The sequence below is a fragment of the Topomyia yanbarensis genome, chromosome 2 (genome assembly GCF_030247195.1).
Source record: "Topomyia yanbarensis strain Yona2022 chromosome 2, ASM3024719v1, whole genome shotgun sequence".
In the NCBI taxonomy this organism is placed as follows: domain Eukaryota; kingdom Metazoa; phylum Arthropoda; class Insecta; order Diptera; family Culicidae; genus Topomyia; species Topomyia yanbarensis.
In genome coordinates, this window is record NC_080671.1 from 336,598,895 (window position 1) to 336,614,574 (window position 15,680).

At 37.0% G+C, this 15,680-nt stretch overlaps 1 protein-coding gene across 1 annotated transcript in view; it reads right to left on the reverse strand.

Moving 5' to 3' along the window:
• LOC131680614 (uncharacterized) overlaps nucleotides 1–15,680 on the reverse strand; it is a 51,155-nt gene that overhangs the window by 17,235 nt on the left and 18,240 nt on the right. The window contains exon 7 of the mRNA XM_058961329.1: nucleotides 2,017–2,259. Coding sequence (XP_058817312.1) covers nucleotides 2,017–2,259 — 243 coding nt within the window. The remainder of the gene's footprint in view (nucleotides 1–2,016; nucleotides 2,260–15,680) is intronic.

The following is a 15,680-nucleotide window of genomic DNA, read 5'->3' on the forward strand; positions in this document are numbered from 1 at the left end:
GTCCAAAAAAGTTAATTATTTTTCCCGATTTCAGCAAAACTCCACGTTTCATGCATTTTAGTCATTTGGCTTAAAAAGTGCAAATCCGATTTTGAAATTTTCCCTTTGAGAATTTTTCATTTCAGTTTATAAGGGAATTTGCTGTGTGGTCGCACTCTTCAACCCAAGAACCGGAAGTCCTTATACTTATTCAACTCCAGAACCGGAAGTCCAATCAATAAAAAATTCAATACCGATGGGAAGGTTGTGCCTTTCATTTAATACTAAGTTTGTGCAAATCGGTCCAGCCATCTCCGAGAAACAGAGGTGACATACACATACACACACAGACATTTTCCGATTTCGACGAACTGAGTCGAATGGCATATGACACTCGGGCCGGGATTAGGTTGACGGTTTTTAGAGTGATTGCATAACCTTTCTATATGAGAAAGGCAAAAACAAAGGGAAAGGAAGGTGGTGGGACATTCGGGTCATTTTGCTGGCTACATGCTTGCTTGGAGCAGAAAGTTGATCCTATCCTAATGAATATAGAAGCTTTAATTGAGCCACATCACATAAACAGACCGAATAATAAGCAACAAACAAATAGTGTCAGTTGGCATCATGCTGATTGCAGAACCTTTCGACATTGCCGTGATACGAATAACGGTCTTATTTTCATAGCACACCTATAGCAAATGGGACTTTTATGCATATCAAGGCTCTACAGTATTTGATAAATAACTGTAATCAATTTTAATAACTGCTGTTTAGCGAACTGGAATTGACACTAATTTACATGGAAACATTTTCTGCATTATTTCCAACCGACATAGAGTATAGCTGAATACACTAACATGGATGTACTTTCCGGTTTAATAATTGACAAAATTAGTCTGGATATGATATTGAACCGAAATTTTTACCCCGAGTTCAAAGAGGAGGGGGGAGGAATTTATTAATTAGCTGCCAAAGACAGAAATGTATCTGCGTTAACAACAACGCTGCCCAACTTTGGGAATAGAAACAAAAATGCGTGAACGACCGCAATCATAATCTGTCAGCTCGTCTCGAAAAGAACTGACAGCAACAGCAGCAGCAGCATCATTGGATGGAAGCTAGGTTTCCACCTTTACATTCCGATCAGGTGGTCGCTTTACGAAATATTTTCGCCAGCAATTTCCGACACGAGGATATTATTCTCTTGTACAGGTGTCACGGGCAGATAAGGGTAAATTTTTCGCTTAAAAAGCGGAAGTGTCATTATCAGCTACGGTGCTTTTTAGTTTATTTTTTTCGCATCCGCTATGGTTATTTTGATTTAAAAGAAGGGCCTGGTCTGAAAGATGGTTTAATTTGAATGGAGATTTATTATTTGATCATAATCCTACCTAACAAATATTACAGAAATATTATTGATGTTTATTGGTTTTTAGCAAGACCAATGAGGTAAATAGCAGTAAAGCTTTTTTTCTTTGTTCTGGATTCATATGTAGAATAGTCGAGATAGAAAAAACATTCTTAATTGAATCCCCGAAATAGACCAAAGGGTTTTCGTTTATACTCATTATTTTATTTGACCAAACTTCAACATTTATTAGCTGTGCTTCATCCAACCCAAAAAGACCACAAAAACCGTGAAACGTTCACAACTCTGTTAAAGCACATGAAATATTTCTCAATTACATGAATACGTGCCTCCTCAGTAGAAGTTGCTTTCGTTTTACAGCTGGAAAAAGACGTCGCTTTAAGAATAATACACGCTAAGCCGGTTGCTCGATTTGTCGCCATCGTCACAAATTGTAGAAGACACAAGTTTCACCAAGCACCGTTGTTATCGTTTTCACCACAGTGGAGTGTTCCTCTCGGTCGGCACGATGATTCTTTTCCAAGACAAACATACAAATCCAATAAAAACCTACAAAGGAAAGGAAACAACTAACAGCAGCGGTTCGTGGATAAGACTCCAACCACGTCATACCGTCACATCTAAATCTTCATTCGGAAGAACCAGATGAGAATTCTGTTCTTAACGCCTTCCGACCGGATGATCCTGCCGGTGGCTTTTTCGACCGGGTGCTACTTTTCTCATGTACCACCGTTTCGAACTCGCTAGTATCGTTTCCGTCGCTACCGCCATGCCCTTTGGTTGTTCCTTCTGGCGGTGCTTCAACATCGTAGTCGTCGTAATCATCACTTCCACTGTCATCGAAACTCTTGACCGGCTTGCGACTCCTGCTGTTGCGGTGACCGTCTGCATTTCGGTGGTTCTCTTTTCTGTAAATAAACGACAAGTGGCTGTATATAAACATGAGTAAACATAATGCGACCAGACGGCTCCCTTGTTTTGTATGTAATGGAAGCGCGCGGTAGCTGGTTCCAACTGCGTAGCTTTTCATGTATTTTGAGAACGATTCTCTCTCTCTGTCGTATAACGGTAAACATGGTCGAAAGTATTCCTAAATCTGGCAGATTAATTTATGCGCTCATAACATAATTTAAAAAACTGCTTATTTTTCGTAGAATATTGTTTTTATTTGCGTAAACAAGGAAAGAGTTTGTTCTGTGTTTTCAGAGCATGTATACAGACGAACCATAACTATTTAACTTGCTAATAAAACCAAGCTGCTGCTTCACTAATATTTTTAGTCCTTCATAAATTTTGTCACGCTATTATAAGGAAAGGGGTATCGCAAATTGTGGAGTAGAGTGAGCAAGTTATACTGTGACTTGCGGGGTTATATATGTTGAGATGTGGGAAAAAAATTTGAATTTTTGTAATCGCATGTAGCCATATTTTTATGAAATACTTTTTATACGTCTAACGTAGTACAACGTCCAGTTTGCAAAATCCACTAGATAATATGTAAAAATAATAATAATTTAATATTTTTTCGAAGTTATAGCAATTTCCGCAAAACGCGTTTTTTTTCAAAAAGGTTTGTCGTGACTACGATTCCAGTCCAACAGCTCAACTGAAAGCGTAAAACTAAACCAAATTCTTTAGTATAGGTACTTTTGGTTTCTTTGAGCGATTATTTAAAAAATGTTTTCCTTTTTTTTTTGAAACGGCGACGATTTTTCCGAAAAAATACTACTTTATCTGAAAAAAAATTATTACAAAATTCATAACATCGATACAAAATTTTTAACGGAAACATGGAATCGTTCAAGGACACGGCAGTTTAATTACGAACAATTAAAAAAAGCTTTGAAATCGGTTGAAAACTTTTTCAGCAATCGTAGTCACCGCAAATACGTTTTTGGAAAAAAATGATTTGGAGATAATCGCGTTTAAAGTTACAAGTATTTGCGACATCTCCGTAAGGGAGCAAAATGAAAAACGCTGCAACTTTGCGTCTGCTGCTCCTATCTCTATAAAAATTTGGGATTACATCCTCAAGAACCTAAACTTTAAGATAGAAGAATATTTTTTTAGATTTTTTGTCCGAGCTCATCATATGTAACCCCTTAATATGTATGTATATTGAAAAAAAAATAAAAGAAATCATTTTACACGTGCTAGAGGAGGGAAGGATAAGAAAATATGAAATTTGTTTGTAAGTGATAGAAGTTGGAAGTTTCGTGTGAGTGTGGAACTTTTTTTTGTTGTTTGCTTGCATTCAAAAAATAGAATAAAAAATGGGTTGCAAAGCTGCGGTGGAATGACTCTTAAATAATCATGGTTCTTTTCCTTTTCATGCATATAAAATATACTTAAAATTTAATAGTATTTTTCGATACGCATAATTAGGGGGAATTAGGATAAATAAACTACACGGATAGACAAATCACTAAGGATATTACGCCACACTCTAGTGATTTTTGTACACAAATTATTTGTGTTATTAGCTCTTTCGGCTGTACGAAGCAATCTCAATGCGGCGTGCGATTCAGTAAAACAACTCGAACTGCGGTAGATAATGCTTGAACATTGGACATCTCCACATTTTTACAAAGTTTGAAAATGTACGTGTGTCACCCTAAATTCTTGTTCTAGGTGTAAATTTGGAAGCTTTCGTCACAAATGGCGAAGCAAGGCGATGCACCCTATAAATTATTGTGAAACCTAAAGCTCGAAGCTGCGATACGAAGATCTGATTTGCAAAGGAACGGTACCATCACCACGTGGTTTCACATATTGCTTGACTTCGCGGCAGACGTTGGCATCATCGGAGTTGATCACAAAGCAGCGGATTTTTGCTTTTTAAAAGGCAGGCAGCAAGAATCGGACTGACTATAAATTCTGACAAGTACATGGTACAACCCCTTAATTGAAAAATTATCTCAAAAACTCAGCGTAGGGGTTAGGTATTTTTTACATAGAATGTGTATGAAAAATTATAGATAAATCGGTTAAGTAGTTTTTGAATGACAGGTAACACCGCAAATCGTGTTTTTAGAGACGTTCTACAAAAAGCTTCGTCACCAAGTTGATTGTCGATATTTTTGCATGGAAAAATTATAGAATGTTATTGAAATGATACATTACGATGCCCAAAAGTTTTGGTCAATTCACTTAACGCGAAATTGTAAAAAAAAATTCGCGAAAAAACTTTTTTGCCACGCTGAAACCCTTACCCTCTAAGGTAGACCGCTAAAGACCCGTATCCAAAGACGGAGAATGGTAGGGGAATTGTGGGAAAAACCGACACTGTGGGTAAAACCGACACCCCACAACTTTTCCTAGAAATCAAATTTTTATTCATTTCATAATGATACAATATTATTAGTACGTTTATTTAGAGCATTTGAAGAAAAATTGGATTTACGTTAGTGCGCCGAATGTCATAAAAATTAACAAAACATTCAACAGCAGCGTTCATACTCGTCTGGATGTAAAATTTCGTTGGTAGATTTTAAGGTTTTAACCGAACGAAAGCTTTTCAAATCACCCCATTTTTCAGTACCTATTATTATCGGCCTGTCCTATGATCAACTAGGTGCATTGAAGACGAGTTTGAAAAATTCAATATTTTTAATTGCTTTTATAAAAAAATGTGCGTTGTTGGGGTAAAACCGACACCCTATGGTTAGGGTAAAACCGACACCCTGTTAAGATGGTTGTGTATAGTTGCGATTCATTTCAAAATACTGGGGATCTTTGTGACACTTCAATTAGCCTATTAGAACACTATAGTATTAGCAGAAATACACAGAAATACTTTTATTGTGTTTATTTCTTGTAGGGGAACATGGGGAGACTTGACCAGGTTTTCAGCTAAAACTGCATAAATCTCTAAAAAAGCCTTCAATCCCCCAAAAATCATTCAGATATAAAGCGCAAAGTTAGTGCGCGTCTTCATGATTTTTTGTAGAATTTTTAATTTAATTTTTGAAAAGTTACAAAAGTTTTTTTGTGATCGTTTTTTCTGGTCAAGTCTCCCCATTGAGGGGAGACTTGACCAAGGCGTGGGGAGACTTGACCAAGAGAATTTTGAAAAATAATAACAAAAAATAATGACATAAAACATACCGTAATTATTTTTTCCCTATTGTCGAGATCCTTAGGTAGCAGTAAAAAATATAAAAGAGTTGCATTTGATAAATTTTGATTTTTTAAATGCATTTCTTTTTAAGGATTAACTGTACTGCTTGCATTGCATGTTCACACGTCACGAAATCAGTCCAACTATTGCTACAAATTTTAAAATATAAAGACTTATGTTTGGGGTGGGATTTTTTATGGCCTGATTAACATTAACAGTAGATACCAAAGCATAATAAATATTAGGAATTTTGTATCTTTCTTCAGCCGATCGCCACTTGGTCAAGTCTCCCCATAAAATCTTGGTCAAGTCTCCCCAACATTAGTTATTGCGTTCAATTTCATGCGAATTCCAGTAATAACTATTCCAATGTTCCAGTTTATGTAAAATCATTTCACTGCTTCACAAGGATTAAGATGGTATATTAGTCCTTTAATAGTAATTAGTAGTCGAGTAGATATGTCCATGCAAAGTTTGATAAAAAATTACATCATTTAATGCAAATTTATTAATCACGTAATATTTTAGTCAGAGTCCGAAAAATCAAATCTGAAAAAGATAGTTTTACTAAGAAGTGTGGGTGTGTGACTTATAAGTGAATGAATCCGATTAGCAGAACGTAGAACGCTTGAAAATCTTCTCTTATGAAAAAAAATGACACTGGAGGTTGCAATGATGTGCGCAAGGATTATTTGGAAATACTCATATCAATAAATAATGCTATAGAATAAAATACTCTTATTTATAGTACTACGCTTTCGAACTTTCTTCCCCTCACTACATGATGAAGCAATAAAAAGCACATATTTGCATCATACATACTCACACTTTATTAATCACGCATATATCTCATTTTTAATAAAGATAAAAATTTTAATAAAGTGGAGAGAAAATAAATTAAAGGGGGTGTCGATCTTACCCCTATGTGGTGCCGGTTTTACCCGCAGTGCTTACAAAAAGTCACTTTGTTTTCCAAGTTTTACAACCAATATTTTTTAATGAAATTAATTTTTTGAAGCGCTGAAAAAATTAAGTCTTGTTAAGAATTTTCTGAAGAAGAATTCTGCATAAAAATTATAATTTTATTGGTTTTGTGGCAACTTAGAAAAAGTGTTAAGCTTAAGGTGTCGGTTTTAACCATAATTCCCCTACAGACGCATAGACCATGAGCCTTACCAAGACCACAGCGGGCTGGATATGTAACTTTGGAACGGACTCTACACTAGCTGGCTATTTGCAATTGAGGAAGATATAATGCCCATAAAAGCATAAAAGTCCCATATGGATTTTTGTCGAAAATGAGTTATCTGTTGGTTTGTATTCTGTATCGCCACTGAATCACGATGCACAATTACGATTACCAGGTTTGTTTAGAAAATATCGAAAAATTACCAAAACATGATTGTCTCATCCATAATACACAATGAAAATGTAAATCTTGAACAGCGTTTAGCTCGGTTTTCTGTTTTTCTACATGGGACTCTTATGCTTTTATGGGCAGTATACATGTCGCGCGCGTTTGAGTAGTGTGTAGTAGTTTTAGAAATAATCGAAGATTTTTCGTTATTGTGGGGACAGGTAATTCTAAGTATCACTTCAAATGAAAAGGCATTTAACAAAAATCTTCCAAAATTCAACAGTCGACAAGATATTTGAAATTTTGCTCCAACAAAACAATTAATTTGTATAATTATACCTTTTATAAAATGTCAACAATCTAATATTTGTCATTTTAAAGTCTGCATCATGTATCTGCATCATGGAGAAGCATTCAATAAAAAAGTTTTCCTAACAACAACTTTTGACATATTTTTATAATTCATACTGTTTGCAGTCAAAAATGGGTCATTCCACGCGAAGTGATCAAAAAAAGATGCAAACTTGAAATCGACCTTCACGGATTTGGACAAAATTTGGAGGAATTGTTCATCTAGGGCCAATATATAAAAACCCAATTTTTTGTGTCAATTGAACCACCCATCGGGTCATGGGAGCACCCCCCCTTTTGGAAAATTGCCAAAACCCTTGATTTTCTTTTGATCATATCTCCGGTTCTATTTACTCTAGAATCAAACCACATGATGGATTTTGAAGAAAATTGTTCAAGGAGTCTATAAAAAATATTATTTTTTGCCGATAGTGTTGCCAACTATGCAATTTTTTCAGTTAAATATTAAAAGTTAATTTTTCTCTCAATACGTATATTTTAATTTTGAAAATTTTAATGCCATCGCGTTCCTCAGACATTTTTACATAAAAAACGCTTATCGTACCAATATAATATGAGCGCATCCTGAGGTATATCGTTTTGAAGGGAAAAACTCCGATTTTCTCATATAAAAATCCATTTTTATTGGCCAAAATTGAGAAAATCTTCAAACTGTCATAAAAATCGACCCTGATCTGCTAGAAGCAAACCAAATACGTAGTTTTTCATCATTTCTCGTCTACTTGCGTTGCGTTGCGTTGCGTTGCGTTGCGTTGTGACGATGATTTTGGCGGATTGCACACTGACTTCATCATGTTTGACTGCTGATTATCTAATAAGAGTTGCTTAGGAAGTGGTAAGTAGGTATTCATACCAATCCGACCCATATTAAAACCTCAACAGCATGATAGCCATCATTGCCGGCCGCCCCCATCTCCATCGTTCACGGGGAAGGATAAAGGATAAGGTAGACAGGAAGTGTTGATGCTCCACCTACTTAACGGAAGGACGACGATTCATCAGACTCTTCCATAGGTGTCGCGGAGTTGGTGGTTTGGAAGGGTATCAGGTCTAGGATTCGCTCCAAGCAAACGATGCGACCTGTAAAGCATATTTTATTAGGTAGTTGTTTAGTTAGTCTTCGAGTGCACGATCACTCGAAAAAGAGATGATCTTGTTTAGTTTTTGGTTATTTTTAAACTCTGGGCAGCCGGCTACCGAGAGTATACTATGTTCCCTAAACAAAAACAATTTGAACTCCACACAGCCGATCGTGGGAGTATTGCCTGGAAAAGCTAATCTTATCTGCGTAATGGGCCGGATCACTATTTATTGCAACAGTATTTGGACAGAACTCGCTACTTCTTCTCTACGATATATTTATTGGCTTGAAAACTACCAAGTGACAGCATATTATACTGGCAAAAATAGCGCGAGATGTTATAAATCAAGGAAAGTATTTCTTATTTTCCATATCGGATTGTTTGTGGAATACAAGTATACGAGCGATAATACCGAACACTGAAGGGAAATATAAAGGATTGTTAATCTGATGCACGGGCTTGTTAGCAATAACGGAGCTTTAAATTAGGTTCATAAAAACAGACGCGGCGAATTTTCAATACGTATTGAGCCGTGTTCATAGATACTAGTCAGATTAGTCGTATTGGGGCTAATTTCCGATCAACTATTCATTTTTACGGCAATGTTTTCTCGACTAGATCTGTTCGCACCCTCTCATTCTGTTCGCACCCTCTCATTCTGCGGTCTAAGGACCAAATGTCATCAATAGACTTAGAATCGCGTGGAGGCATGAGATAGGAAACTTGTAAGAATTTTGCTATCCCACCGTTTGACTACCAGAATGGATGGGAGAACAGTAATACTAGCAAATACCGACTACCATAAGAGCGGTGCAAATTTGAACGAGTGACGTAGAGTACTGCACTGAAAAAAGGACCAGGAGTGCGATTTTACGAAGTTTTAGCTTCCGATGGCCCTACATTTTCTGACAAAGTGAAGTTCTTGAATGTTGAGGTTTTTATTACTGTTTAGAAAAGCAAAAGTATCATAAAGCTAGTGTCAGGCCTTCATGAGACCTCAAGGAGTCACTTTTGGAGGTATTCGTAAATGTAGATTTGTCGGTAGACGGTTCCAAATATAATAGAAAATACCTAATTTAACACAACTACAGATCACTTGCAACATAAAAAGCTTTTTGTGAAATTCGACAGCTCCATCTTAGGCCAATTCAATAAATTTCCTGCATGAAAGTTTCCATTTTTTAAAAACGGTTTTTAAGCCAAAGCTTTGGAAGTTAAACCTTGGCGTGGAAGTGCCGGTATATTAATATATTCTGTTACTTAGTGTAGAATTAGATTTCGTCATTTACGGCTAATATACAACCGCCAGAAGAAACTTAAAACGTTGGTACACAATCAAGAAAGGCGAATCAGAAAAGGTATATGTCAGTGATTCACTAAATACAGACTGGAAAGAGGGTAATATGGAAAACCTTAAGGTCCGCCCAGATTAAGTCTTCGGTACGGAACAAAACCTCGGCCTAGGAACTCCTAGCATGTTGTTAGTCGCCTCTTACGACATGGGAGCAGTTCCCAGAGGTTCTATTCTTGGTTGAAATAGTGCAAAAAGATTTCAGCCCGCCGGACACCACACGGCTTTTTCATCATTTCTCGTCTACTTCACGAAAAATTATGTTTTAACTCAGAATACTCAAGTTGATTTTTTAGTGTTGTGCGCTTGCGATTTTATATGGAAAATTGCGGTTTTTTCTCTTCAAAACGGTATGTCTCAGGATGCGCTCGTATTATATTGGGATGATAAGTGTTTTTCATGTAAAAATATCTGAGGAACGCGATGGCATTAAAATTTTCAAAATTAAAATATACGTATTGAGAGAAAAATTAACTTTTAAAGTTTAACTGAAAAAATTGCATAGTTGGCAACACTGTCGGCAAAAAATAATATTTTTTAAAGACTCCTTGAACAATTTTCTTCGAAAGCCATCTTGTGGTTTGATTCTAGAGTAAATAGAACCGGAGATATGATCAAAAGAAAATCAAGGGTTTTGGCAATTTGCCAAAACGGGGGGTGCTCCCATGATCCGAGGGGTGGTTCAATTGTCACAAAAATTTGGGTTTTTATATAATGGCCCTAGATGAACAATTCCTCTAAATTTTGTTCAAATCCGTGGAGGTCGATTACACGTGCCTTGATCACTTCGCATGGAATGACCCGAATACATTTCTCTTATTGAATATAATTCTAAACGCAATTTCAAATCGAAATGCTCATAACAAAAATTATCTGATATGAGTAGCTCTCGAAATATTTTAAATTTTTATTTTAACAACATAATTATTTTGTTTTATTGCGATCTTTTCATATATCATTCGCGTTTTTCCATAAACAACAATAGGTTTTTTAAAAATGCCCAAAAAATTCCTGTGACTTTCCCTTTGACATAAAGGCGATATTGTAAATCATTTGAAAGCTACACAAAAACAGCCAAAATATTATTCAACTAAAAGCTCTGATGATTAAACTATATATTTGAATCATATTTTGGTTATTTTCATGTTTCTCTTAAATGGTTTACAATATCCCCTTGATATCAAAGGAAAAGTTACAGAATATTGGACCTTTTGATAACCTATTGTTGTTGATGGAGAAACGCGAATAAGTTATGAAAATGTCGCGATAAAACAAAATAATTGTTTTTTCGAAACAAAATTTAAAATATCTCGAAAACTACAACATTTCCGAAGTCGTCAAAGAAAACGACGGCGCGACGTATGCTGCGAGCCTCAAAAGGGTGAGAGAGGATCATAAGCTGAGGGAGCTAGGGGAGAACGCAGTAAGAACCAGGCGTACTAAGACTGGTGAGATATTTTTCGAACTGCAGAAGGATCCATTGATAAAGACCTCGACATATCGGCAACTTGTAGCAGAAGTACTGGGAGGAGAAGCGAACGTGATAGCTTTATTTAAAGAAGCGGTGGTTGAGTGTAGGAAGCTGGACAAGATCACAACGGAAGACGAAGTGAGGAGCGCAACAATAAAGCAATGTAACCTGGAAAAAGAGCAGATGTTCATCAGGTTGAGGCCGGTGTATAGTGGCACACAGGCATCAGTGGTATGCTTATTTCCAGTCGCTTTTGTCGACCGGTAAGATTAAAGTCGACTGGTCGGTGTGTTCGTTACGATTGATCCATAACGCCACTAAACAAACGGAGAGGTGTTTCAGGTGCCTGGGTTTTGACCATCAGGCGAGACATTGTAAAGGCCCGGATAGATATGACCTGTACAGAAAATGTGAGGCGAAAGCACACATTGCTAGAGCCTGCACAAAGCAACCGAAGTGCATACTCTGCACAATGAAGCGCGGAAAGGACCGACATGACGGGAGGCTACTTTTGCCCAGAGTACAAAGAGGGGAAGGCAGGCCAATGATGATGGAGATAACCCAGCTTGTGGCAGTCAACAACAGAAACGAAATGCCACAATCCAAGTGATCGGTGGTTCCACTACATTTCGTAAAGACGGCTGAGAATCCATCATCGAGAGTAAAGCCATGTCAAGTGATCTTCGAATTTTTCGCAAAATCACCGATCTTCATGAGGTATATTTTATTGTATAGGGATTATGGTGATTAGCTCTTGCTATAAATATTTCGTTACAATTCCTTTCTTTCTTTAATATATTAACCCTTAAACTTTGTTGCATGATAAAATTGAAAATTTTATATACCAAAAACTACTAAAGATAATTCAATGAATTTTTGCACACTTATGGAATGATATTTTCACTATCTTATAAAAATGTTTTTACTTTATAATTGTGTGAATAACGGTACTTTGCATCTATTTAAAATTTTCAATTGCATTTTTTCTTGTGTTCTTCACGCTAAAAAATTTCAAAACGTATGTCAAATTATGCGGAAATCTTTCACCTTTAATAATCTGTATTTATAATATTTCATTTTTGTTCCTATCGAGAGTTATAGAGGATTTTGTAACAGTGCGCGCTTTCAACGCACGGCCCACTTTGATGCAACCCGCAAGAACGTACATATTGGCAACGCCGCACGTCGCAACGTCCTAATGCGCATCGCTTTGAAGGAGCGTATCTCATGTTCAAAATTGGCATCTCTGAGATTAAAGCTAAAAAACCTATTTTAATCCACCTAGCGGTGCAATTGTCCCTTTCTCAATCATGAATCACGAGAATGTGTGCGTTGTTTATATTCATTAAAAGAGTTCGAGTTCTAAAATTTTGAAAAAAAAAAACAGCCACGGTAATATTGAACTGAAAAAAGGTGCGAAATCGGCAAAGTCCCAAAAAGTCGATTTTTACAAAAAAATTTTTTTTCGAGATAACATAAAATCTCGACGTTTCATGCATTTTAAAGATGTTTGGCATCAAAAATACGAATTCGATTTCTGTAATTTCATGGGGTCCCCCCTTTGAAAAAAAAATTTGAGTTCTGGCTTATATGGGAATTTCATATGTGACCGGACGATTTAGTCTATATTTCCGGACCCATATAAGCGATCCGTACGAAATTTTATAGACATCTGTGGGGATATTATAGCTATCATTTGGAACTAAGTTTGTGAAAATCGGCCCAACCATTTCAGGGAAACTGATGTGAGTTCGTAAATTTCGAAAGATGGCCGCTTTTCCCGGGCACTTCCGGAACCGTCTATGGTGGTCAATGTAGTCAACGAAAGTTTGGTTGGCCGTCGGTGACCTAGAACAGCAAATTTAAATTGTTTGAGAGACATTTTAGCGAAATTTTTACCTTTTTTGCTTTCATCGGAGTATCGGTTTGAATCACAATTTGCTATGTGATCGCACGCCACAACCTGTAACTCCGGAACCGGAAGTCGGATCGGGATGAAATTAAATAGCCATTTACGGGGACGCAATACCTTTCATTTGAGGCCAATTTAGTCGAATCGGTCTAGCCATCTCCGAGAAACCGATGTGACTGTTATTCTGAATTTAGATACTTCCGCCGGGGCTTCCGGAACCAAGGATGGTGGCCAATGTGGCCAAATAGACTTTGAATGGATGTTAGTGACCTAATACTACAAATCGAAGCAGTTGTGGTCATATTTTGGAAAATTTTTCACCTTTATACATTCATTGCAGAATTTATTAAAATCGACATTTTCTGCGTGTTCGTACTTATCACCCTGTAATTCCGGAACCGGAAGTCGGATCCATTAGAAATTCAATAGCAGCCTATGGGAACGTTGCACCTTTCATTTGAGACTAAGTTTGTCAAAATCGGTTCAGCCATCTCTGAGAAAAATGAGTGACATTTTTGGTCACATACACACACACATACACACACACATACACACACACATACATACATACACACATACATACACACACACAGACATTTGCCGAAATCGACGAACTGAATCGAATGGTATATGTCACTCGGCCCTCCGGGCCTCCGTTAAAAAGTCGGTTTTCAGAGCAATTGCAATACCTTTCTATTGAGAAAGGCAAAAAAGGTGCAAAATCGGCAGTCCCAAAAAGTCGATTTTTATAAAAAAAAAATTTTTCGAGATAACATAAAATCTCGACGTTTCATGCATTTTAAAGATGTTTGGCATCAAAAATACGAATTCGATTTCTGAAATTTCATGAGGTCCCCCCTTTGAAAAAAAATTTGAGTTCCGGCTTATATGGGAATTTCATATGTGACCGGACGGTTTAGTCTATATTTCCGGAACCATATAAGCGATCCGTACGAAATTTTATAGACATCTATGGGGATATTATAGCTATCATTTGGGACTAAGTTTGTGAAAATTGGCCCAACCATTTCCGGGAAACTGATGTGAGTTCGTAAATTTTGAAAGATGCCCGCTTTTCCCGGGCACTTCCGGAACCGTCTATGGTGGTTAATGTAGTCAACGAAAGTTTGGTTGGCCGTCGGTGACCTAGAACAGCAAATTTAAGTTGTTTGAGAGACATTTTAGCGAAATTTTTACCTTTTTTGCTTTCATCGGAGTATCGGTTTGAATCACAATTTGCTATGTGATCGCACGCCACAACCTGTAACTCCGGAACCGGAAGTCGGATCGGGATGAAATTAAATAGCCATTTACGGGGACGCAATACCTTTCATTTGAGGCCAAGTTTAGTCGAATCGGTCTAGCCATCTCCGAGAAACCGATGTGACTGTTATTCTGAATTTAGATACTTCCGCCGGGGCTTCCGGAACCAAGGATGGTGGCCAATGTGGCCAAATAGACTTTGAATGGATGTTAGTGACCTAATACTACAAATCGAAGCAGTTGTGGTCATATTTTGGAAAATTTTTCACCTTTATACATTCATTGCAGAATTTATTAAAATCGACATTTTCTGCGTGTTCGTACTTATCACCCTGTAATTCCGGAACCGGAAGTCGGATCCATTAGAAATTCAATAGCAGCCTATGGGAACGTTGCACCTTTCATTTGAGACTAAGTTTGTCAAAATCGGTTCAGCCATCTCTGAGAAAAATGAGTGACATTTTTGGTCACATACACACACACATACACACACACATACACACACATACACACACACATACATACATACACACATACATACACACACACAGACATTTGCCGAACTCGACGAACTGAATCGAATGGTATATGTCACTCGGCCCTCCGGGCCTCCGTTAAAAAGTCGGTTTTCAGAGCAATTGCAATACCTTTCTATTGAGAAAGGCAAAACAAGTTTTTCTTTATGGATAATTGAAAGTGAATGTTTTTTTGTGAATCCGCGCTCGGATGTTGCCAGCCGATGAGCAAAGTTGAGCAGTAGGCATGTTTTAACCTGCGTTGACATATTTTTCGCAAATTGACATACTTCACCACGTTTTATTTTCAGTTGGTTCTGTCTGAGAGGTAGCACGGTATATTGCGAATCTTTTCTTAAATCCACATTGCTACTTTTCAGCCATGCGCCATAGGGTCGTGCGTTAAATTACGCGCTCATTTGATATGCATCAGTGCGAGTGAGAAAACGTTTTGATGTTTGTTTTTGTTTCGATCGCACTTGAGTGTTTCCCGTATAGAGACAACTCGACGAAATGCTATATTATCTCAAGATAGACAATATTTGCTCAAAAAAAAAAAAACATTCGATTGTTTTATGTTATAAATATGGGTCGATCACACGAATGATGTATTCCGTTAAAAAAATTCATCAATATGTTCGTCGTATCTTGTTTTTGTGGCATCCATGTGGAGTTTTTAAATTTAAAATTATATTGGTCAACACATGTGTAGCATATGTCGTAATGGGCGCAAAAAATACAACGAAAATAAATATGGACATGAACAAAACACAATGTTCGTTAAATTTTAAATTTTACATCCCATGTCTATAGTAATGGGTTCCTCTATAACGCGTTTAAAATATAGCAAAATTTACACGTTTAATTTTCCTTCTTATAGTGTTTG